The sequence below is a fragment of the Nerophis ophidion genome, linkage group LG07 (assembly GCF_033978795.1).
Source record: "Nerophis ophidion isolate RoL-2023_Sa linkage group LG07, RoL_Noph_v1.0, whole genome shotgun sequence".
NCBI lineage: Eukaryota > Metazoa > Chordata > Actinopteri > Syngnathiformes > Syngnathidae > Nerophis > Nerophis ophidion.
In genome coordinates this window covers 26554330-26582269 of record NC_084617.1, presented here as the reverse complement: position 1 = coordinate 26582269, position 27940 = coordinate 26554330, and the positions used below count along the sequence as shown (strand labels likewise).

General features: G+C 36.0%; 1 protein-coding gene and 1 pseudogene across 3 annotated transcripts in view; both read right to left on the bottom strand.

Annotated features, from left to right (window-relative positions):
* Positions 1–16623, bottom strand: part of LOC133556169 (SEC14-like protein 1) — a 44269-nt gene extending 27646 nt beyond the window's left edge. Inside the window, exons 1-8 of one of the 3 annotated variants that reach the window (XM_061905835.1) lie at positions 16495–16623; positions 15881–16083; positions 13308–13390; positions 5537–5630; positions 4323–4472; positions 4125–4256; positions 336–464; positions 65–227 (exon numbers count right to left, since the gene is read on the bottom strand). In XM_061905835.1, coding sequence (XP_061761819.1) covers positions 65–227; positions 336–464; positions 4125–4256; positions 4323–4472; positions 5537–5599 — 637 coding nt within the window. In that variant the 5' untranslated portion in view covers positions 5600–5630; positions 13308–13390; positions 15881–16083; positions 16495–16623. Of the gene's footprint in view, positions 1–64; positions 228–335; positions 465–4124; positions 4257–4322; positions 4473–5536; positions 5631–13307; positions 13391–15880; positions 16084–16199; positions 16453–16494 lie in introns of those variants that run through there. The other 2 variants (XM_061905833.1, XM_061905834.1) reach the window with 2 other exon arrangements.
* Positions 13831–13954, bottom strand: LOC133556927 (5S ribosomal RNA; annotated as a pseudogene).
* Positions 16624–27940: the final 11317 nt, after the last annotated feature.

Here is a 27940-nt window from a genome sequence, read left to right as displayed (position 1 = left end):
TGCCAAATCAATTCTTGTCATAGTAGTTAGAGAAGCATGGACACTCGTTAGTTTTCACACTGACCATCAGGAGAGGGAGTCACTTTTGGGCGGTCCTCATCACTGAGTGAGTCTCTGGGATGTTTTTCAGCCGCGGTTTGCGTAGAGGCGGGCGAACCCCACCGAGGCAGATGAGTTATCCCCTCTTTCGCCAGCTCTGTCAGGTGGAACTGGATGATTTCTTTCCCCTGCCATATATGAAGGAGACAGGACTTTGGATCAATGTGACTCCGAACATCAGCCACGAGGTTTAAAAGATCAAATCGATCGTGTCAAATCAAAGCAAAAATACCAACCTTCTCTATGCTACTAGAATATTGTTTCATCGCTATCTTCTCTGCCATGTTTTCAAAACCAAAAAAGGAGGTGACATCCAGACTGGCGGTCTGTTCAAAGCAGGTCCAGTCTTCTCTCTCGGGATGAACCTGAGGGTTAGGACCACCATATATTATGGAGGATTTTTGTCACAAAGAAACAGCCATTGTTCATTAATTTCATTGTTTCACCTGGAGTCTTTTCCACATAAATTTGAAAGAGTGTGACACTCAACCACAACTAAATAAAGATTACAGAATAGGGCTGGGGTGTCAGGAACAATTTTCCAAATCTATACCATTTAAGGTTGTTATTGGATCAATCACGATTCGATAAATACATTTGGAGTAGAGATGGGTACAGTTTCACGTTTGAACCGAACCCCGGTCTCTGGAAATCGATTCAACAGGACCAATTTTCTGTACTTTTGGGGAGTTAGTGTTAATAAAAACAAAAATATCAATTTTTTTATTGCAACATTTCAAAATTATGTGTACAGATGTTATAACTTGTTTCATTATCACATTTCTGAGTCTCATTTACAATTGCAAGTCCAAGACGTTAGGTGGCAGTAGTGTATAGTTTAGGGTGTGTTTGCTGGTCAGTTCAGTCTTCGCTGTCTAGTCTTTTGTTGCACCCTAAAATATTGTAATAAAAGGGGTTGGAATCGTTGGGAACCAAACGATTCCATATCTGAAATAACAATTTGATTCTCGATTCCCTCAATTCTTGATTCAAACCACTTCTCAAAATGTATTATTTAGTAAAAATAATTGAAATGAGACTTTTTCAAAACGTGTTACATGTTAGGAAAAAAATCCGTCTGGTTGCATGAAGATGGCCTAAAAACATATTTTTAAAATTAATTCTTATTTAATGACCAAAAATATGTATATGAACATTTTATATATATATATATATATATATATATATATATATATATATATATATATATATATATATATATATATATATATATATATATATATATATACACATACAAATACATACATACTCTACATACAGTGGGGCAAAAAAGTATTTAGTCAGCCACCGATTGTGCAAGTTCTCCCACTTAAAATGATGACAGAGGTCTGTAATTTTCATCATAGGTACACTTCAACTGTGAGAGACAGAATGTGAAAAAAAAATCCAGGAATTCATATTGTAGGAATTTTAAGAATTTCTTTGTAAATTAGGGTGGAAAATAAGTATTTGGTCAACCATTCAAAGCTTTCACTGATGGAAGGAGGTTTTGGCTCAAAATCTCACGATACATGGCCCGGGGCATTCTTTCCTTAACAAGGATCAATCGTCCTGTCATCTTAGCAGAAAAACAGCCCCAAAGCATGATGTTTCCACCCCCATGCTTCACAGTAGGTATGGTGTTCTTGGGATGCAACTCAGTATTCATCTTCCTCCAAACACGACGAGTTGAGTTTATACCAAAATGGATAGGAGCCAGCGCCCCCCGCGACCCCAAAAGGGAATAAGCGGTAGAAAATGGATGGATGGATGGATACATGGATGATACAGCAGAGGATTGGTAAAATGTCATGTGGTCAGATGAAACCAAAATAGAACTTTTTGGCCAACTGCATAGGTATGCGCCGCTTCCTCTTGTCGTTTTCTGCTGCATATTTCACTACGTCCAGCTTGTAATCTGCAGTACATGATTTCCTTTTCGGGGCTATTTTTTTACGGCAGTAGGATATAGCATATAGCAGATAGGATCCCATAACCCACAATGCACTTCTGCCATGATCCTCCCCCGCCGAATTCTTATTGGTTGATGTGTGACGATTGCTGACATTTTCTTCGTCTCTTCCGCGAATGAGAAAAATAATATTTGATATTTTACGGTAATGTGTAAATAATTTCACACATAAGTCGCTCCGGAGTATATGTCGCACCCCCCCCGCCAAACTATGAAAAGAACTGTGACTTATAGTCCGAAAAATACAGTATACATACACATCTATCTATCTATCTATCTATCTATATATATATATTAGGGGTGTGGGAAAAAATTGATTCGAATACGAATACGTTGTGCGATTCAGAATCGATTCTCTTTTTTTTTTTTTAAATAGATTTTTTTTTTTTTTTTTTTTTTTTTTTATCAATCCAACAAACCACTACACAGCAATACCATAACAATGCAATCCAATTCCAAAACCAAACCTGACCCAGCAACACTCAGAACTGCAATAAACAGAGCAATTGAGAAGAGACACAACACGACAGAGAACAAACCAAAAGTAGTGAAACAAAAATGAATATTATCAACAGTATCAATATTAGTTATAATTTCAGCATAGCAGTGATTAAAAATCCCTCATTGATATTATCATTAGACATTTACAAAATTTTAAAAAAAGGAAAAATAGTCACAGTGGCTTACACTTGCATCGCATCTCATAAGCTTGACAACACACTGTGTCTAATGTTTTCACAAAGATAAAATAAGTCATATTTTTGGTTCGTTTAATAGTTAAAACAAATTTACATTATTGAAATCAGTTGATAAAACATTGTCCTTTACAATTATAAAAACTTTTTACAAAAATCTACTACTTTGCTTGCATGTCAGCAGACTAGGGTAGATCCTGCTGAAATCCTATGTATTGAATGAATACAGAACCGTTTTGAATCGTAAAAATATCGTTTTTGAATCGAGAATCGCGTTGAATTAAAAAAAATCAATATATAATCGAATCGCGACCCAAAGAATTGATATTATGGACCATAGATGTTGAAATCCCTAAATTTCTTGTAATTGCACTTTGAGAAACGTTGTTCTTAAACTGTTGACTATTTCCTCACGCAGTTGTGGACAAAGGGCTGTACCTCACCCCATCCTTTCTTGTGAAAGACTGAGCATTTTTTGGGAAGCTGTTTTTATACCCAATCATGGCACCCACCTGTTCCCAATTAGCCTGCACTCCTGTGGGATGTTCCAAATATGTGTTTGATTAGCATTCCTCAATTTTATCAGTATTTCTTGCCACCTTTCCCAACTTCTTTGTCACATGTTCCTGGCATCAAATTCTAAAGTTAATGATTTTCAAAAAAAAAAAATGTTTTTCAGTTTGGACATCAAATATGTTGTCTTTGTACCATATTCAACTGAATATTGGTTGAAATTGATTTGCTTATCATTGTCTTCCGTTTATATTTACATCTAACACAATTTCCCAACTCATCTTTGTACCATATTCAACTGAATATTGGTTGAAATTGATTTGCTTATCATTGTCTTCCGTTTATATTTACATCTAACACAATTTCCCAACTCATATGGGAAATTGATTACATAGATAGATAGATAGATCCATATATATATATATATATATATATATATATATATATATATATAGATATCTATACATATCTATTTATTTATATATAGATATCTATATATCTATACATAGATATATAGATATTTATTTATTTATATATAGATATCTATATCTATCTATGTATATCTATAGATATCTATGTATATCTATAGATATCTATATATAGATATGTAAATCTGTATATTGACATCTACATCTATGTATAAATATAGATATATATATATATATATATATATATATATATATATATATATATAGATATCTATATATAAGTATCTGCAATGCCATTAACAAATGAATTGGCACCCAAATTTGTAATATAATGAATAAAAACGATTATTTTACCCAACCCTACTAAAGACAAATAACTACCCAGCCTGCTTTATGTCAGTTCTGCTCAATGCTCACCGTGTATTTGCAGCGTTCGCGGGCAATGACCCTGTTGGAAAAGGTTTCGTTGTGGATTTCAATTTGGAGCGTCCGATCTCTGCGGTTCAAGGTGTTCTTTTGGATGAAATACAAGTAGTCCACACCCGCAATCTGCGCAGACCAGCAATGTTTTCACAACACAGTTGATGATCGGAGGGCATAAATGAATGACGATACCCGTTTGAGGAGTCGTGGTGCATCTATGTCGATCGTGCAGCGTCGTTCAGTCACCCGAGTGGCTCCGTCGTGACTTTGGCTCTCACTGAGGACCTCACTGTCCACAAACACTGGGACCATGGGACATGTTGGGAACCGCTTCTCGTAAGCCTGGTATAAAGAAAACCAAAGTAATAGCACCTTGGGCTGAGCAATATGCCTGACAACTGTATCACAATATAAGTGTTTTATATCAGTCAGTCATTGCATCATGATCCGTTTTCTGGATCATGTTTTATTTTAGTTCGACTCCCTTAGTTCCGTTTTCAGCACCCCTGGGTGTGAGTTTCTTACTTGCCATGGGTGCTGATTTATCTCACCTGCCTCCGATTAGTGTTCGGGACGGTCACCTGCTCCCGGGCACTTATCAGAGAGCTATTTATTCTTGCTTTTCGTCACACTCAGTCTGGCTGTCCTTTGTGCTTTGCAACAAGTTACGTTGGTATACTCTTTGATTCCTGGTTCAATGCTAAGTTTTTCTGTTAGCTATTTCCTTAGCTTTCCGTGCAATCGGCACGCTTTTCTGAATTTTTATATTTTGCCTAATTTATTGAAAATAAATAATTTTCCTACCTACACACTGCCTCCGGAGTTCTGTCTGCATCCACACATTAAAATGGGACCCCGCCATAACAAATTGTTGGTATTTATATGATCGAAAATAAGGACCAGGAGGAAAATATGTAAAATTAAACTATTTATTTGAAATGTAATCTTACTCTGATTAAAATGCCTTCAACTATCAAGGCAGATAAGACTGTCAACACAAGCAAAGACTCAAAATGTAAACAAAATTGTAAAATCACATTGAACACTTAATCACATTGAACACTTAACAATAAGCTCTTAAAATTAAGGTGCAAAAATAAGGAATATGTAAGAATTTTTTTATAAAGTGTAAGAAAAAAGTGTGAAAATGTAAAAAGAGAAACCTGACAAGAACTGTTTTCTGCAGGTTTAGTGCCAGGACGTTACAGCTGTGCTCTAAAGGGTGAGCGCGCCTAATGTGTCCTTGCATCATTTACAGACCACATTGGTCTGACTACGGTCCATCTGGAACAAATCCCAAAAACTGTCATACTATCCAGCTGACCATTCCTATTTTATTCACAATTTCTTCATTTTGACTTTCTCTTCTCACTCAAGAATTGCCACATGACAGTTGATGCCGTTACCTGATAGGCTGTAATCACTTCCTGCGTTTCTCGGTTACCGGAGCGGTAGTGCCTTTTGTTCATACAACCAACTTTGCGTGGCAACTTCAGGTTTCTTCCGACAAAGAAAAAAAAAAAATCAAACACATTTCTTTTTTATATCGCTTACATGCCAATCGCGATATTTATTAATATTGTTTTATCCTAGTAGCACCTAAACCGATCTTTTTACTGTGTTTTTAGTTAGTGCAACAACTGCAAAATTAGACTTTTTAAAAACCAAAAACAAAGACTAGTTAGGAAAAAGCCTGTTGTTTTTGCATTGCATTGTAAAGTCAACATGAGAAATGTCTGGCATAGTCCATCAATACTACAGATCACAAGAATATGATTCTACGTTGCCATAGCAATGATGATCTGTTACATAACTGTAACAGATCTTTTCACCATTAAGACTAAAGAAGACGAGGCATGGTCGTAATATTACAGACAAGTTGTGTATTAGGAATTTGGGACAGACTGAACCATAATGAAGTAAAAGTACATATGAGTGTTGTCAATGGTTCTGAGGACTATCTTTAATCTTATTATTCGGTGGCTGGATGAGAACTTTGGTCCCTGGATTTACAGTTAGAATGTTTTCTGTGGAGTCAAACAAAGTTGGGGCGAGTGTTTGCTCAGATTTGTGTGTATTGAAAGAGTCGCAGCTGTGGCTCGGAGTGCAAAGTGTCACATGGTTGCCAGCCGGCGGATGTTGCATAAGCATGGTTTAATGTGTAACCAACCAGCGGCAAGAAGGAACTGTGGGGAATAAGCTGCCGCAGAAATAAATGGCAACCCACTTAACATTACGTGTAATAGGGTTGGAATATTTCACCAAATCCACGTCGTCACGGTTTGCAGTTCCATGAACATTGTTGTTCTTTTAAACACAATAAATATCATTTAACCCATTTATTTTTTTTAATTACCTTATTTTTCAGACCAGAGGCCTCACTACATTCTAAGGTGGTCAATTCAGGTCTGTGTTCATACATAAGGCGCACCAGATTATAAGGTGTAAAAATTAGTTTTCTAAATGTAAAACACTTCCTTTTAGTCTACATAACATTTGATTTTGGCTCTTTTAAGGTTTTCCGCAGGTATCAGCAAATCTAATGCTGTTTTACTGCAAATTAAAACAAACTTAATGCCCATGCCCTGCTGCAGATAATTACCGTATTTTTCGGACTATAAGTCGCAGTTTTTTTCATAGTTTGGTCAATTCCAACATATACTCCGGAGCGACTTATGTGTGAAATTATTAACACATTACCGTAAAATATAAAAAAATATTAAGACATGCACCTGGGGATAGGTTGATTGGCAACACTAAATTGGCCCTAGTGTGTGAATATGAGTGTGAATGTTATCTGTCTATCTGTGTTGGCCCTGCGATGAGGTGGCGACTTGTCCAGGATGTACCCCGCCTTCTGCCCCCCGCGACCCCAAAAGGGAACAAGCGGTAGAATATGGATGGATGGATTATTCATCTCATTCGCAGAAGAGACGAATAAAATGTCAGCAATCGTCACACACACGTCAGCAATCGTCACATACACGTCAGCCACTAAGAATTCGGCGGGTGGGGGGGGGGGGTGATTGCAGAAGTGCATTGTGGGTCATGGAATGCTAACTGCTATATGATACTGCCAAAGCTATTAAAATGGATCATTTCATCATTGGCGGTAACTTATAAAAACTGAAAAGGGCTAAACAAAAACGGCACCGAAAGGGAAATCATGTACTGCAGATTACAAGCTGGACGTAGTGAAATTGCAGCAGAAAACGACAAGAGGAAGCGGCGCATACCTTTGGAGTTGCCAGAGTTGTTTAGAAGCGACATCAAGGAAGAAGATTTCATCGGATTTATCGATTACGAGTGACAGATTGTTTGGTAAATGTATAGCATGTTCGATATATAGTAGTTTGAATGACTCTTACCATAATATGTTACTTTAACATACCAGGCACGATCTCAGTTTGTTATTTATGCTACATATAACGTACACTTATCCAGCCTGTTGTTCACTATTTATTTATTTTAAATTGCCTTTCAAATGTCTATTCTTGGTGTTGGATTTTATTAAATAAATTTCTTACAGACCATCTTCAAGCTGCTTTCTGTCTGTCTCCTCAGTATGCGCCGTTTTGTGGGCGGTCTTATTTACGTGCCTCCACTTTGACTGCGTCTCCACCCCATCAGCCATGTTGTGCCGGTTGTGTTTAGCATTTCCAGAGCGAGTCTACATACAGATATAAGTTCGAACTGTATGCTACTTTGTATTAAAAATGGCAACAGTGGAGGGTGAATGCATCACAACTAGAAGATAGAGAAAAAGAAAGAGCTTATTGACTACAATGGCAGACGCACGCGCATTTTTAGGACTTATGCAGATCCCAAACACACATCAGCAGGTACCAATAGGTAAGAAAAGTTGGTTTTGCATAATATCGCGAAACAAAACGCTAGATAATGTCTCCTAATAGATGTGGGTTCTTCCGAGGATGTTGTAGTCGTAATGATTTGTGCAGTCCTTTGAGACATTTGTGATTTGGGGCTATATAAATAAACATTGATTGATTGATGCAATTTTACCTTATAAATACAACATAAAAATACCCGTTTATTGAAGCACAGTACGTCTGACTACAGTAGCCGTAATGCTCCAACAATTCATCAAGTGGTGCGGCTTCCTATCTTTCCAAAGTCATCCTAAAACATTTTGACTGATATTTCAGTGCTGTGTGTAATGTTCTATATTCTCAATGAAACATCAAAGTTTTGGTCTTGCTTGCTTACTGGTACTTGCTAGCATCATTTATTGAACAGGAAGTTTGGGTGTTGCTTGCTAGCATCATTTATTGAAAAGGCGTCAGTACCCCTGCAGTCCACACGTGTCTCTTATGAGTGACTGCCATCTATTGGTCATACTTATCTTTACACAATGTACCAAATACAATTATTTTGAAGTCGGTAAGCACAACCAGAAACAACATGTACATTAGTTGCGCCGAGTTAAAAGGCACAATGTCGATTTTTGAGAAAACTAAAGATTTAAGTGTGTCCTCCAGTCCGATATATGAGGTATGTCATGTGCAAATGTTTGGTGTGTGCAATCCATTAGATTTAATTCCTTGCACTTGTGTCTCAGCTCGAAACTTGGCGACAACTTCATTATTGTTGGGGTATGATTGCTTTTGAGAATAGACAACTTCAATCATGGCCATAACTACCATTAAGGACAAGGTCAAGTCCTCTGTATTTTTTAGGTGACATGAGGATGTGACTGTAAATGTACTTTGTGCACGCTGTACCATGCGGGAGATGATCCTCTCACGATATACGAGCTTTCGTCATGCACAGCCCGCATTAAAAAAAGCACAATTAAATGTAAATTATTCAATGACAAAATTATATTTTTTCCACAAATGTTTTCCTGGCCAAGTCATGCTCTGACACTCCTTAAAATATGAACGCTAAATTCCTACATTACTTCCAGTGGCGGACATAATAAGTGCTTGCAGAGCAAATCAAAAGATCTTGGGTTCGAACCCTGGTCACAGTTGAAAATTTGATATGTTTTTGGCACTGCAAAGACAAGATATTCAATGTTCAAACTGATGAATTTAATTTTCGCAAATAAACATTAACTTAGAATGGCAGCAACACATTGCGAAAAAGTTGGCACAGGGGCATTTTTGCCACTGTTTTACATGGCCTTTCCTTTTAACAACACTCAGTAAATGTTTGGGAACTGAGGAGACCAATTTTTGAAGTTTTTCAGGTGGAATTCTTTCCCATTCTTACTTGATGTACAGCTTAAGTTAATCCAACAGTCTGGGGTCTCTGTTGTGGTATTTTAGCCTTCATAATGCGCCATACATGTTCAACTGAAGACGGGTCTGGAATACAGGCAGGCCAGCCTAGTACCCAAATTGTTTTACTACAGAGCCACGCTGTTGTAACATGTGCAGAATGTGGCTTGGCATTGTCTTGCTGAGATATACAGGGGCATCCATGAAAAAGCCATTGCTTGGGTGGCAACATGTGTTGCTCCAAAACCTGTAGGTACCTTTCAGCATTATTGGTGCTTTCACAGATGTGTAGGTTACCCATGCTTTGGTCACTAATACAGCCCCATACCATCACAAATGTTGGCTTTTGAACTTTGCGTCTTCCTCTTTGGTCCAGAAGACACGACGTTCAATTTCCAAAAACAATTCGAAATGTGATGTGGACTCGTCGGACCAGAGAACACTTTTCCACTTTGCAACAGTCCATCTTAGATGAGCTTGGGCCCAGCGAAGTTGGATGTGTTTCTGGGTGTTGTTGATAAAAGGATTTCGCTTTGCATAGGAGAATTTTACCTTGCACTTACAAATGTAGCGACAAACTGTAGTCACTGACAGTGGTTTTCTGAAGTGTTCCAGAGCCCATTTGGTGATATTCTTTACACACCCATATCAATTTTTGAAGCAGTACTAAGGGATCTAAGGTGAAGTGAAGTATATTTGCCGCTTACGTGCAGTGATTTCTCCAGATTCTCTGAACCTTCTGATGATGTTACGGACTGTAGATGGTGAAATACCTAAATTCCTTGCAATAGCTGGTTGAAAAATGTTCGACGATTTTCTCACGTATTTGTTCACAATAACAAAGTTCCTCAGATCAAACGTTAAGTATTGTGTCTTTGCAGTCGATTCAATTGAATATTAGTTGAAAATGATTTGCAAATCATTTTCAAATTTAATTTGTTTTTATTTACTATTTACGCAACGTGCCTACTTCACTGGTTTATATATATATATATACACACACACACAGTATATATTTGTATATACACATATATATATATATATATATATATATATACATATATATACACACAAACACACTAAGTATATATATATATATATATATATATATATATACACACACACACAGTATATATTTGTATATATATATATATATATATATATATACACACACACAATTAATATATATAATACACATACAGTATATATATACATATATATATATATATATATATATACATACATATACACACACATATATATATATATATACATATACACACACACATATATATATATATATATATATATATATATATATATATATAAACACACACATATATACACACAAACACACTAAGTATATATATATATATATATATATATACACACACACAGTATATATTTGTATATATATATATATGTATACACACACAAACACAAAGTATATATACATATATATATATATATATATATATATATATATATATATATATATATATATATATATATATATACACACAAACCCCGTTTCCATATGAGTTGGGAAATTGTGTTGGATGTAAATATAAACGGAATACATTGATTTGCAAATCCTTTTCAACCCATATTCAATTGAATGCACTACAAAGACAAGATAGCTGATGTTCAAACTCATAAACTTTATTTTTCTTTTGCAAATAATAATCAACTTAGAAATTGATGGCTGCAACACGTGCCAAACTATTTGGGAAAGGGCATGTTCACCACTGTGTTACATCACCTTTTCTTTTAACAACACTCAAACGTTTGGGAACTGAGTAAACTAATTGTGGAAGCTTTGAAAGTGGATTTCTTTCCCATTCTTGTTTTATGTAGAGCTTCAGTCGTTTAACAGTCCGGGGTCTCCGATGTCATATTTTACGCTTCATAATGTGCCACACATTTTCGATGGGAGACAGGTCTGGACTGCAGGCGGGCCAGGAAAGTACCCACACTCTTTTTTTACAAAGCCACGCTGTTGTAACACGTGCCGATTGTGGTTTGGCATTGTCTTGCTGAAATAAGCATGAAAAAGACGGCTCTCAAATGGCAGAATATGTTGTTCCAAAACCTGTATGTACCTTTCAGCATTAATAGTGCCTTCACAGATGTGTAAGTTACCCATGCCTTGGGCACTAATGCACCCCCATACCATCACAGATACTGGCTTTTGAACTTTGTGTCGATAAGTCTGGATGGTTCGCTTCCCCTTTGGTCCGGATGACACAATGTTGAATATTTCCAAAAACAATTTGAAATGTGGACTCGTCAGACCACAGAACACTTTTCCACTTTGCATCAGTCCATCTTGGATGATCTCGGGCCCAGAGAAGCCGGCGGCGTTTCTGGATGTTGTTGATAAATGGCTTTCGCTTTGCATAGAGCTTTAACTTGCACTTAGAGATGTAGCGGCGAACTTTATTTAGTGACAGTGGTTTTCTGAAGTGTTCCTGAGCCCATGTGGTGATATCCTTTTGAGATTGATGTCGGTTTTTGATACAGTGAGGGATCAAAGGTCACGGTCATTCAATGTTGGTTTCCGGCCAAATGCCGCTTACCTGGAGTGATTTCTCCAGATTCTCTGAACCTTTTGATGATATTATGGACCGTAAATGTTGAAATCCCTAAATTTCTTGCAATTGCACTTTGAGAAACGTTGTTCTTAAACTGTTTGACTATTTTCTAACGCAGTTGTGGACAAAGGGGTATATCTCGCCCCACCCATTGCACCCACCTGCTCCCAATTAGCCTGCACACCTGTGGGATGTTCCAAATAAGTGTTTGATGAGCATTCCTCAATTTAATCAGTATTTATTGCCACCTTTCCAAACTTCTTTGCCATGTATTGCTGGCATCAAATTCTAAAGTTAAAAAAAAGTTTATCAGTTTGAACATCACATAGCTTGTATTTGTAGCATATTCAACTGAATATGGGTTGAAAATGATTTTCAAATCATTGTATTCCGTTTATATGTACATATAACACAATTTCCCAACTCACGTGAACTCAAACCACAGAGGCATAGTGGAGATATATATCAAACAATCTTGCCTTAGTCCGTACTTCCTCCAAACGAGGCGTTTGGAATTTGCCCAATTTATGACTTTTTCCCCATTGGTGATATATGGTAAGGTTTTACCCAAATAGCTTTGTGCGAGTCCGCCATTGTAGTTCTTTGCTGTAGTCAACAAGTACCTTCTTTTTCTCTATCCTCTTGTTGTGGAGCAGACTGGCTCGTACATGCACATGCATTTTCCGGTGTAGCCATTTCTAATACAAAGTAGCGTGTGGTTGTTGTGGAGCAGACTGGCTCGTACATGCACATGCATTTTCCGCTGTAGCCATTTCTAATACAAAGTAGCGTGTGGTTCGAAGTTATATCTGTCAGTATTTTCGCTATGGAAGCGGTATGAACTACAACATAGGTGATGAGGAGAATACACAGTCGAAGTGGAGGCGCGTAAATGAAAACGCCCACAAAAAGGCGCATTATGAGACGGTCAGAAAGCGGCTAGAAGATGGTTCATAAAACATAATCTATGCAACATTTTGACCAAAGAATCCCCAATACGTTATGTAGCCTACAAGTAAGTATTTTACATCCTAATATAACCCTTATAAAACAATAATAGTAACATAAGCTAGTCAATGGTGTTATATATTTTTGTCTAAAAAATACTACCTTGAGCAAGATACAGACAGCAACAAAACCATCAAATTTAACCCTAAAACAATGTGTGCTTTTGAGAAGGAACACGTTGTACAGCATTTGAGATGCAAACACAGCACAGATAATCTGATGACCCTTAGAAGCAGTAAAAGCTCATCCAGCTTTCTGGTGATCATTGTTCACCTCTTAAGGATTAAAGACACAAGATGTGCTATGAAGATTTAACAAAAAACACTACTCACCGCCATTATCAACTCAAATGGATGCTTGTAGACCCGAATAGGACTCTGGAATTCCTGCACCATGGTTGCAGCAGAATCAGTCCCTGTTGAACAGCCACAGAAACATATGCTTGCATTATCAACATCTAATTTAACAAGGGTCCAACCTTCGTTATCTATCCATCCATCCATTCTCTACCGCTTATTCCCTTTGGGGTTGCGGTGGGCGCTGGCGCCTATCTCAGCTCCAATCGGGCAGAAGGCCATTACACCCTGGACAAGTCGCCACCTCATTGCAGGGCCAACAGATAGATATAACATTCACACACTAGGGCCAATTTAGTGTTGCCAATCAACCTATCCCCAGGTGTATTTCTTTGGAGGTGGGAGGAAACCAGAGTACCTGGAGGGAACCCACGCAGTCACGGGAGGACATGTAAACTCCACACAGAAAGATCCCGAGCCCGGGACTGAACCCAGGACTACTCAGGACCTTCGTATTGTGAGGCAGACGCACTAACCCCTCTTCCACCGTGCTGCCCAAAGCTTACAGCACCTGGCATTCCCAGACGGTCTCTCAGCCAACTACTAACCAGGCCCAACCCAGCTTAGCTTAGCTTCCGAGATCGGACGAGATCGGGCGTGTTCAGGGTAGTATGGCCGTAAAAAAATATGTAAAATTTCAATTTCAACTAAAATTAAATACAGGAAAAATATTCACATATACAAATGATAATAAAATTAAACAAATTCAAAGACATCTAATTCAACAAAAAAAACATGTGTGACTTACCGTATTTCCTTGAATTGCCGCAGGGCATATAGTATGCGCCTGCCTTGAATTACTGTCAGGTCAAACTCGCTTCCCAAAATAATTAGCGCATGCTTACTATTACCGCCTGGTCAAACTCGTGACGTCACGAGTGACACATCCCTTGTCATCATTTTGAAAATGGAAGAGGCTGATTTCAATACCGGTAATTTGAATTTGCATAAAGGGAAGAAGATTAAAAGCTATTCAATAGGATTTAATATCCAAGCTTACATCTCACTCAAATTTTTACTGCATAAATGATAAATGGGTTGTACTTGTATAGCGCTTTTCTATCTACCTTTGGTAAGTGCCGGAGTGAGAAGAGGTTTTAAAATAATTAGCGCATGCTAACTTTTACCGCATGCCTTAGGTAAGTGCAGGAGTGAGAAGAGGTTTTAAACTAATTAGCGCCCCGGCGGCAATTCAATAGTTTAATAATAAAAAAAAAAAAGAATAAATAAATCAATCAATGTTTACTTATATAGCCCTAAATCACTAGTGTCTCAAAGGGCTGCACAAACCACAACACAAACCACTACGACATCCTCGGTAGGCCCACATAAGGGCAAGGAAAACTCACACCCTCTAAAATATTGAAGACATAAAACAAAAACATGTAATTTGACAAGAGTAAAACATTTGTGACTTACGATTTAATAATAATAAAAATAATAATAAAACAATTTAATAATAAAACACAATTAATACAAATTTAAAAAAACATTTGAAAAATAAAAATTAAGGAAATATATATAAAATAAAATAAAATAAAGGAAATATATATAAAATTAACAATAAAAACTAAATTTAATAAAAAATTAAGACAAACAAAACTAATATAAAATCAGAATAAATTAACACAAATAAAAAGGGACTCTAAAATATTGAAGACATAAAACAAAAACATGTAATTTGACAAGAGTAAAACATTTGTGACTTACGATTTAATAATAAATAATAATAAAAATAATAAAACGATTTAATAATGAAACACAATTAATACAAATTGAAAAAAACATTTGAAAAATAAAAAAAGAAATATATATTTTAAAAAAAATAAAGGAAATATATATAAAATTAACAATAAAAACTACATTCAATAAAACATTAAGACAAAACTAATATAAATCCATCCATCCATCCATTTTCTACCGCTTATTCCCTTTCGGGGTCGCGGGGGGCGCTGGCGCCTATCTCAGCTACAATCGGGCGGAAGGCGGGGTACACCCTGGACAAGTCGCCACCTCATCGCAGGGCCAACACAGATAGACAGACAACATTCACACTCACATTCACACACTAGGGCCAATTTAGTGTTGCCAATCAACTTATCCCCAGGTGCATGTCTTTGGAAGTGGGAGGAAGCCGGAGTACCCGGAGGGAACCCACGCATTCACGGGGAGAACATGCAAACTCCACACAGAAAGATCCCGAGCCTGGATTTGAACCCAGGACTGCAGGACCTTCGTATTGTGAGGCAGACGCACTAACCCCTCTGCCACCGTGAAGCATATAAAATCAAAACAAATTAACATTATCAAAAAGTGTATATAGAAATTTGAACAACATAAAATGAAACAAAAACATCTAATTCAACAAAATAAAAAAATAAGAAAAAATAAGGAAATATATTAAAAAAATAAAATCAAAATAGAATACAAAATAAAAAAAACTTAAATGAAAATAAAAGATTAAGAACATGTATAAAAAATAATACTAGCAACAAAATAAAATGTAAAAAAACGCCATCTAACTTAAGAGAAAAATATTTGTGACTTACAGTTAAAGATGTGTCAGGAGTTAGTAATCCATTGGAATGTTGTGCACACTGTCAGTTTGCAGAGAAAAGTGTATTTGCTTGCCTCATCGTGTGGTCACTTGATATACACACATGCACACACAAACACACACGCAGTTTCAGTCAGGTGAACGTGAACTCTGCCTCGTTCAAGTCAACAGGAAAGCACACCGCTCGAGTCCAACCTGGGAAGAAGAAGTCAAAAGTTAACCTTCAGTCTGAGATCACGTGCAACACAAAAGTAACAACCACAGTCTACATGCAGATGAAGGTGAACTTTGGGTAATGACAATTAACTTACATTGAAGAAAAACTTCCGTTCAAACGTTTCAACATGAAGAGAAATAACATGAAATAATAACATGAAATAACATGAAATAATAACATCAAGTAAAACTACACTATAGATAGGAATTCGCCATTTCCGGTTTGATTAATCCACCAAATTGGCTCCCTGTTAATCACAGTTCAACTACTTTAAGCAAAGTCAAAGATACTAATCTTAAAAAATAGGGCGTTTAATTACGTTTTTAAAACAGTCTCTGGCCTAAAAGTCCATCATGACACGAAATAATGAAAGAAAGAAAAAGACATACCGTGTTAGTAGAAAAGACGTGTCGGCGACTGTTTAGTTTGCCACGCCACCCCGGAAGTGGACTCAGCTTATTTGCATATGACAAGCAGCGATGATATTGTCATTTTTTTAATTTTATTTTATTATTAATGACAAAAGGCAGTTTGAGCGCGTAAATATACGTGACATCAGATGTTTCAAGCATAGAAGTAAAGAATTATGTTGAATTTTTGTAAACCAGCTACGTCATGGCGTCTGACGTCATGGAGCTGTGGTTACCGTGCTTAAGAGACACGCCAGTACTTTGTTTTCTACGCTGAACGTAAATATTTCGCATTTTAAATCTATTTAAGTAGCATTTGCCATTATATACAGGCACCACGGTGGAAGAAGGGTTAGTGCATCTGCCTCACAATACGAAGGTCCTGGGTAGTCAAGGGTTCAATCCCGGGCTCGGGATCTTTCTGTGTGGAGTTTGCATGTCTTCCCCGTGACTGCGTGGGTTCCCTCTGGGTACTCCGGCTTCCTCCCACCTCCAAAGACATGCACCTGGGGATAGGTTGATAGGCAACACTAAATTGGCCCTTGTGTGTGAATGTGAGTGTGAATGTTGTCTGTCTATCTGTGTTGGCCCTGTGAAAAGGGCGATTTGTCCAGGGTGTACGCCACCCAATGAAATATATACTTTTTAAAATACTTAATCAAAACATTGGATCGACTCCTTGTGGCTGCATTTCGATATTAAGCAGACAGAAATAAAAATCCATCCATCCATTTCCTACCGCTTATTCCCTTTGGGGTCGCGGGGGGCGCTGGTGCCTATCAGCTACAATCGGCCGGAAGGCGGCATACACCCTGGACATGTCACTATTTCATCGCAGGGCCAACATAGATAGACAGACAATATTCCCACTCACATTTACACACTAGGGCCAATTTTATTGTTGCCAATCAACCTATGCCCAGGTGCATGTCTTTGAGATATATATATATATATATATATATATATATATATATATATATATATATATATATATATATATATATATACAGTATATATGTATGTATGTATGTATGTATGTATTTATGTATATATATATATATATATGTATATGTGGGTGTATATATATATATATATATATATATATATATATATATATATATATATATATATACATATATGTATGTGTGGGTATATATATATATATATATATATATATATATATATATAGATATAGATATATATATATCTGAATCTATATATATATATATATATATATATATATATATATATAGATATATATATATATATATCTATATATATATATATTTATATATATATTTGCCGTATTTCCTTGAAGTGCCGCCGGGGCGCTAATTAATTTAAAACCTCTTCTAACTCCTGCGCTTAACAAAGGCTTGTGGTAAAAAATTTGAGTGTAATGTAAGGATACCTTCATGAAAAGCACATTTAATTAAAAAAAAAAACGTTATTATGGTTATTAGTTTCAGCACCGAAGGCTTGGAATAACCTACAATCGAATATTCAACTTAAAACCCTTGTTACATTAAATTAGTTTAAAGCTTCTGTGAAAGGATTGCAGTCTACCTTGTCTGTATGCACATGTGTCATGAGCAAGTTTTAATGTTGTAAATGTGATGTTTTATGTGTTGTTTACTGATTTTAATGTGACCTTGCTGCTGCCCTCTTGGCCAGGTTTCCCTTGGAAAAGGGATCTTTGATTTCAATGGGATTTTACCTGATTAAATAAAGGCTAAATAAAAAAAAATGAAAAATGGTCTTACCTTTACTTATAAATGAAATCCATGCCAGCTGCGTCTGATCAAAAGCATCGATAACTTGTTTATAAAAGTGTTCCTTGTCTTTCTTCCATTTTAAAAGTCTCTCTGTCTCGATGGAGATCTTCCTTTATTACCTCCTGCCATGATTGAAAATCCAGTTTAGAAAACTGCTATCAGACCATTGCTATCAGTTAGCTCAGGTGCGGGCGACGACAGAATTAACCTCGGACAACTCCCCCTCCCGTTCTGCTCCGTGGGTGATCTCTTTATCCCACCGCTGCCAACATGAATGTTATTGTATAAATAATACACTGAGTATTTAGAATTGGAACATGCTTTATTTCAGCCCGGTTGTTTACATAGCCAGCAAAGGTCCGTCGTGCTCCGCCGCATCATATCCGTCCCAGGACAACACGTCGCTCATTTCACTTCTTCTGCAGCCGAATTCCACTTTCAAAGTTTCAACAATTAGTTTCCTCAGTTCCCTAATGTTTATTGAGTGTTGTTAAAAGAAAATGTGATGTAACACAGTTGTGAACATGCCCTTTCCCGACTACTTTGGCACGTGTTGCAGCCATGAAATTCTAAGTTAATTATTATGTGCAAAAAAAAAAATAAGTTTATGAGTTTGAACATCAAATATATTTTGTTTGTAGTGCATTCAATTGAATATGGGTTGAAAAGCATTTGCGAATCATTGTATTCCGTTTATATTTACATGTAACACAATTTCTCAACTCATGGAAACGGGGTTTGTATATACATAGATATAAATATATAATTTTTTATTTTTTATTTTATTTTTATTTTCTGTCTGCTTAGAATCGAAATGCAGCCACAAGGAGTCGATCCAATAGTTTGGTTAAGTTAACTAGTTTATATATTAAAAAGTATATACTTCATTGAACTAAAAAAAAAAAAAAATCCAGACAATAACAAAAATGTAATAGAAAACACGTATTCATACATTAATTACAATAATAATACAACTCCTGCCCTGTAGATGATTGCTATTGTCTGTTCCGAGTCCCGACTGGGAGTCAAATTATCATAAAATATACAAAGTACCACCACAGCATTAAAATATGAATAAAACAGCAGTGTTAGTATAAAAGTAAACAGCTGTATGTGTGTCATCTGTTTTATATATTACGATTATAAAATGTGTTTAACGCCTCAGAGAGATTAAAGAGTGTAGTTCATCTAATGACCGCCTGAGGTCCTCAGTTGATTATAAAGGTGTCAATTAAAAACGCTTTACTTGCAGAGGAACTTCAATAACTAATTTGAAATATTAACAATAATGTAACTAATGAACATAAGGTTTGAGGATTTATGTAAAAGAAAAACATTTTATAAGGATAGTCCGGATGAATACAATATTTTAATTGGGGGCATAAGTACAGAACTTATCTTAATTATATATATATTTTTTCATTTTATTTAACACGCTAAAACCACTCTAATGTAGGTCAATTTATGATATGTTGAATACATTTATATGATTATTATGGTTTGTGTAATAGCTGGATCAAATAGGAAAACATTTAATAGACAAATAAATACACATTTAAATAATGACAAAAGGTGTAATTTATCAATTGTAATTTAAAATTAAATGCATAAATTATGTATGCATTTAATGTAACATTTCCTTGAAATATTTATTCAATCAATTAGATATTGGAGTATTTCGTGATTGTATTACGGATGTTAATGTTTAATTATTTTAAGATTTAGTCAATTATTTGATGGAAATTATGAACTTATTAATCATCCATTGACTTTGACTGATAAAATAGTTATTTATATAATTACTTCATTTATATGTTTTGTATTCATTCTTTAATTTTTTTAATATATTTTTTAATTTATGTATATGTATATATATATAAATACATATATATATATATATACAGACATATATACAGTATATCTGTACTTATATATATATATATATATATATATATATATATATATATATATATATTAAAATATGTAATGAATCTATAACACATATGTATTAATCAAAATAACAAATGAAGAGCTGACGAACATGGTAATGAATACAATAAGTTATGAAATAATTAAATATTTTAATAATATTTTAAGTAACTTAGTATGAAATAATTAAATATTTTAATAATATTTTAAGTAACTTAGTAATTATTGGAATCATAAGATAACTAATATATTGAAAAATATAATTGCACCATTAAAGAAAGAAAGAAGAAAAAACGAAAGACAGAAGGGGATAAGACAGGGATAACAACAATAACAACAGCATCAGCAAATACGATATGTACAAATAAAATACGCAGTTAGTGAAGTAAATATTAATTAACACAGAAACGACCATGAACATCATTGCACTATAAATTGAGCAATACAAATACCAATAGAAATAGAACTTTTGATATTGAATAATAACAATAATTACCTCTATTATCAATGACACTATTGTTTCAAATGCATCAAGACATATATGTCATGATAACTTTAAATACAAATGAAAGCAGATAAATAGAGGGGAAGCAAGCGAGTCAAACTGTATTAACCTTGTAGGTTGTTATAATAACGATAGGTTAAGCTTTGTCATTGTGATGTGTTTTAACCAGTTTGCCCCGAGGTGAACAATGTTAATATATGTTTAATGAAACGTGATTATATGCATGCATGTATGTATGCATACGTGCTTCTATATGTACATGTATTTGTATATGTCATCAACATTTTATAAGGATAGTCCGGATGAATACAATATTTTAATTGGGGGGCATAAGTACAGAACTTATCTTAATTATATATATATAATTAAGATAATATATGAATGTATATGTACAGTATGTGTATATGTATTTTTAGACAGTGAATGTATATGTACAGTATGTGTATATGTATTTTTGGACAGTGAATGTATATGTACATTATGTGTATATGTATTTTTGGACAGTGAATGTATATGTACAGTATGTGTATATGTATGTTTGTCCAGTGAAAGTGTGTGTGGATGTACGAACTTTGAGTGTGTAGGTATGTACTGCATTTGTGTTTGTTTGTAGGAGCGTAGGTACCTATGTGTGCGTGTATTTATGCATAGAAGTATGAATAATTGTGTGTATGTGAGTATTGTGTATTTTTATGTACAATATATTTTACTTAATAATAACAATAATTACCTCTATTATCAATACAATTGTTTCAAATGCAACAATACATATATGTAATGATAACTTGAAATACAAAAGAAAGTAGATTAATGGAGGGGAAGCAAGATAATCGAACTGTATTAACCTTGTAGATTGTTATAGTAACAATAGGTTAAGCTTTGTCAGTGTGCCGTGTGTTACCCAGTTTCCCCCTAGGGCAACAAGGTTACTATATGTTTGATGAAACATGACACAAAAGAAAGTAGATAAATGGAGCAGAAGCAACATAATCAAACTGTATTAAAACCTTATAGATTGTTATAGTAACAATAGGTTAAGCTTTGTCAGTGTGCCATGTGTAACCCAGTTCCTCTTAGGGCAACAAGGTTAATATATGCTAATGAAACGTGATTATATGCATGAGTGTATGTCTGCATATGTGCTTGTATATGTACATGTATGTGTATATGTATGTTTGTACAGTGGATGTATATGTACAGCATGTGTATATGTATGTTTGTACAGTGAACTTATATGTACACTATGTGTATATTTATTTTTGTACAGTGAATGTGTGTGTGGATGTACAAATTTAGAGTGTGTAGGCATGTACTGTACTTGTGCATGTATGTGGGAGCGTAGGTACCTATGTGTGTGCGTATGTATGAATAATTGTGTGCATGTGAGTGTACATATACGTGTATTTGTATGTACAATACAAAATGTGACTTTATGATAACACACATTACCTCTATTATCAATAAAACACTTGTTTCGAATGCATTTATATATATATATATATGATAACTTAAAATACAAAAGAAATCAGATAAAAGGAAGGGAAGCTAGAGAATCGAACTGTATTAACATTGTAGATTGTTCTAGTAAAAATAGGTTAAGCTTTGTCAGTGCAGTGTGTTACCCAGTTTCCCTTATGGCAACAACGTTAATATATGTTTGATAAAACGTGACTATGTGCATGAGTGTATGTATGCATATGTGCTTGTATATGTACAGTATGTGTATATGTATGTTTGTACAGTCAATGTGTGGGTGGATGTACAAACGTTGAGTGTAGGTATGTACTGTATTTGTGTATGTATGTGGGAGCGTAGGTACCTATGTGCGCGCGTGTGTATGTATGTACTGTATGTATCAATCCATCAATCAATCATCTAACCAATGTTTACTTATATAGCCCTAAATCATGAGTATGAATAATTGTGTGTATGTGAATATATATGTGTATTTATATGTGCAATACTTTTGACTTAATAATAGCAACAATTACCTCTATTATAAATAATACAATTGTTTCAAATGCAGCAATACATATATGTAATGATAACTTGAAAAAAAAAAAGCCGATAAATGGAGGGGAAGCTAGAGAATCAAACTGTATTACCCTTGTAGATTGGTATACTAACAACAGGTTAAGCTTTGTCAGTGTGCCGTGTTTTCACCAGTTCCCCCTAGGGGAACAAAGTTATTATATGTTTAATGAAATGTGATTATATGCATGAGTGTATGTATAGATTGATACATAGATAGGTCTTTATTGTCATTGCACAAGTACGACCTAACTTTGTTTGCAGCACACACCCGTTCGAGATTAGACAAACAGTACTGTACAGGGTTACAGAACAAGAATGCTGATGGGTCGCCACAAGGCGCCCAGTAAAAGATGGGAAAAAGGTAAATGCTGGGGAAGGATGAGTGAAAAAATACAATCTAGACTGGGCTTCCAAGGGGGCCCAGTCTGGAGTGGGAAAAAACCTCCATAGCAAAGCACATATACATATTACAACATACATCTCGAGATATCTAGCAACAGAGGGAAGGGAGTTCGGGGTCACGATGGTAGGCCACAGCTCTCAGGCGCTGACCATCTTTTCATCACCCCTATGGGATTTGCGTCGAGGGCGTTAGATTTGGGGGGTTGTATGTGTGGCGTATATTTTTGTGGATATGTGTGTGTAAGCCCGTAGTGTGTCTCTGTTCTGCGGCCTTGATGTATTGTGCAGTCGCTAGTCCGAAGTCAACAACAAGTGTGTGTCCATGAGACACAAGAAGGGAGTTTGTTGTGTTTTCGCCGCACTGTCCTTCGGGAGAGTCTCGACGCAAGGGAAACAATCCAAGTTAGAATGTTTTGTATGCGGGTGAAATAAAATTTGCCTTTCACTCTAAATTGTCAGTCCGATGTGATCCACAGTTCTTCCTGCATCCTCCAATCATTTGTGGCAGCTTTGGGGTACTTTGAAGACTGCCAGCAACTTCCAATTTGTCGACAAACCAGAGTAACGCTTACTCCAATCAGCAGATGTCCTGTTGTCATAATACCGAAGAGGTAGATATCTTCACATCCTCGACAGAAAAGGGTCGCCAGGCACGTGGCACTACTTCTTCTCGCAAGAGTCTGTTGTGTGTCCAGCAACAACCGCTTTGTCACGACAGCAGGTTCCTCCAAACCCAAGATCTCGTCAATTTTGTTGAGGCCAGTTAAATAGTTCCAATGTTTAGATTTGGAGAGCAGTGCAAAAAGAGGCAATAAGAAAGTTAAGACAAGCCTAAGAAGCAGGGGCGTCACTAGACCTAATACTGTACTGGGGCACACCTGGGGCACAAATAATTCATATGAGCGTGCAAAGCGCGCAAGCAAAAACATTTTAAGCACTTCTTTATCATAAAACAATACATAAATAGTGCTTTAAACTATGAAATCATATCAGATTATGTTGTATGGATCTTTGATTAACCACCTGAAATTAACTAATGCATTTGACCTACTTGTGCACTTTTTTACTCCAGATTTATAACTTATAACTATAAAATATTCACAAAACAATAAAGCCACAGTAGTAGAATAAATGAACAAATGTTGTGTGTCTATTCAGGGAACCATTTTCTGAGAAGTAAACTAATGTCTCGTTTTAATTTTTGCAAAGTGGTCAATCACTCTGGACAGACATGGAAATATTACAGTAACTGTTATACAGTTGACCAGTGGTTCCCAACTGCTGGGTCATGACATAAAAGTGGATTGTGTGTCATTTTCAGTGAATCGCAGTCAGATGTGTGCATGAAAAAAAAAAAGTTTAGGGAGAAAAAAATGAAATTGTGGCAACAAAACCAGATATTTTTAGACATTTTTCTAGTGACTTAGTGAGTATTTTAGCAAAAGGCAAACCCACTAACAAGTTGGAGGACTCAGGACAGACATGGAAATATATTTTTAAAAAATCTAAATGGGGCAACAAAACCCGATATTTTCAGCCATCATTCTGAAAACAAATACAGAAATGTTACTATTTTTTCTGGAAACAAAACCAGATGCTTTAGCTGTAGCCATTTTTCTGGTGACATAACAAGATTATTTTAGTCAAAGTCACGCCGATTAACAAGACAAGTCTACTGTGCTATTTTTCTGTGAAATAAACTTGAATGATTTAAAAATTTGGCTCACGACTTCATATGGAAAAATGTTTTTCTTCCTGAACATAGATCATTTGAGAAGCACTCAACTCACACATGCTGACTCCAAATCATCATTGATGCAGAACCAGCAGACAATAACCAACATTATGTTTCATGTTCATTGGAAATTCCCCCGACAGCTCGTACAGCAAATGAATATGTTTGTCTTGATACAAGGAATAATGTTAGCTAACTTAGCATCAACTTAAGACAATGATGTTGCCTAGCTAGCTAGGACTTCACTTACATCTCTCATTCCTCGCTTGTCTGCTGCGGGCGAATACGTTTCTTAAATCCATCTAGGAGTTACAGTTTGAGTCAAATCAAAATCAAAATATTGTAATTAACAAATTGTTGTTGGCTAACGTCACCTACCTCACGCAGTGATTCGAATCCCCCTCCCTCTCTCTCTCTCTCTCTCTCTCGCTCTCCCTCTCAACCGAAGTCTCGATCCACACGTGAATAAATTACCATATTAAGCAGCTATGTGCTCACTGTTTCGTGGAGTGACTACAGTAGCAATCAATTACCATACTAAGTAGTATGTGCGCTGTTGTCTATGTTATGTAGACCTAAAACTCAGAAGCGTTTTTTTTTTATTGGTGAAATTTTTACTGGGGCACTGCAGATGGGGCACGTGCCCCAGTGAAATATGTCTGGTGACGCCCCTGCTAAGAAGCAAGCTGGAGAGATAACAGAGTGGAAAGGAGAGCGTCCACCATCGATGAGTGCCAGAGAGAGGGAAAAAAAATGCATATGTGCTTTTATATGTACATGTATGTGCATTTGTCATCAATCAATCATGCATGCAGGGAATGTATGTGTACATGTATGTGTATTTGTATGTTTGTACAGTGTTAGTATATGTACAGTATGTGTATATGTATGTTTGTACACTGAATGTGCATGTGCGTGTGTGTGTGTGTGTGTACTATATTTGTGTACTATATTTGTGTATGTATGTGCGAACATAGGTACCTCCAGTATGTATGTTGGTATGGACCAATGTGTGCTCGTATGTATGAATGAATGTATGTCTGTATGTATATATGTATGAATAATTGTGTGCATGTGAGCATACTATACAGTACGTGTACTGTCAGGTTGATGCACACACACGCAGGCGCTTCACTTCAAGCGGCGGCCTGCAGTCAACATGGCCGCTGACCTGATCAAAACACGGACAACGGGTGTGATTTATGAAGTCTCTCTCTCGCGTCACATTTCCAGGAAAGAGAGAACTGTTGTACAAGCGTAATTTAAAGACACATCAATCAGGACAAGAAAAGCTAAATTTAGACGCATGAAAGCGCTGCGAGGTAGAGGATCGTAACGCAGCGTGGAAGCTGGGGCTAAATTAATGACATTTGACAACAAACATACCTGGAACACTGTTTTTTTTAAATACAAACAAATACAGGCAAATTAGCAGGTTGTCAGAAATTAGCAAGTGCAGTATACTGCTGGCATTACTATTATGTCCACTGATTTTCAATGACTACGATTTCAGTCCTATTGAGAGGACATTGGAACCTCTGATTACTGGGCAACCGGAACTCTTTACACCTGATTATATCAAGGTGTGTTGGCAAGAATGGTCCACAAACAAAGAGCTTGTGGGATTACATGATAATCACTTCATCGACTTGCTTGTTATCCCATTGTAGTAGTGGTAGTTAGAGATGGGTACCGTCCACAATAGAAACCGACACCCTACAGATTTCTGATACCTGGTATTTATATATATATATCCATCCATCCATTTTCTACCGCTTATTCCCTTTCGGGGTCGCGGGGGGCGCTGGCGCCTATCTCAGCTACAATCGGGCGGAAGGCAGAGTACACCCTGGACAAGTCGCCACCTCATCGCAGGGCCAACACAGATATATATATATATATATATATATATATATATATATATATATATATATATATACATATATATATATATATATATATATATATATATATATATATATATATATATAAAATAAGCGGTAGGAAATGGATGGATATATATATATATATATATATATCCATCCATCCATTTCCTACCACTCATTCCCTTTTGGGGTCGCGCTGGCGCCTATCTCAGCCACAATCAGGCGGAAGGCGGTGTACACCCTGGACAAGTCGCCACCTCATCGCAGGGCCAACACAGATATATATATATATATATATATATATATATATATATATATATATATATATATATATATATATATATATATATATACATACATACATACACACACAAAAATACATAATCCGGCCCCTGACCTAATTCTTTTAACCGCATGTCCTGTGTCCAAAAGTTTTCCAACTCCTGGCGTCTACAATTAGATTTGAGTTTTGCTGACGTTAGAACTTCGTTTTGACCAATTTTGTGTTCAAGTAGATGATGTTTATTAGAGATGGTGATTATCCCAGTGGACTCTTGATGTTAGTCAGGCACTCAAATGCTAATCAGCAGGAACTAAGAGCAGAAACGGCCTCCAAGTGGAAAACATGTCAGGTTTAGGATGTTGGTGCTGATGCAAGCCCACGGTCGAGACTTCAAGGATGCAACATTAAATATTTGGCGGAAACAAATCCATATTTTTTTCCAACGTAATGAAGTTATTGCATAAGCAGGTAGAAACTACCTGAGCCTTGGAGCAAAGTCAATCAAGCTTTTAAGTGCATTTTGCAACAGATTTAATGTCAAGCCCCTGAACTCTGAATCTGAATCTCCTCCAGTCCGGCTTGGGACACACTTTTAATAACATCCTTTCAAAATCGGTGCTAAAATATCACATAATACATCTCCATTTGAATGATTTTGTTGGAATTCAGGAAATTGAAATATGCGCAGCTCCCCTATTGCACATGCCACCATTTCAGAATACACAAACAGTGCTGATACAATATCAGCCACATTACACTGATGAGTGTCAATCAAAACTAATGCTTGGCTTTGATTGATAATTAGAACACCATAATTAAGAAAATAAAAAGATTAATTACTGTCGGGTACAACATTGCTCTTACAGTGTCAATAAA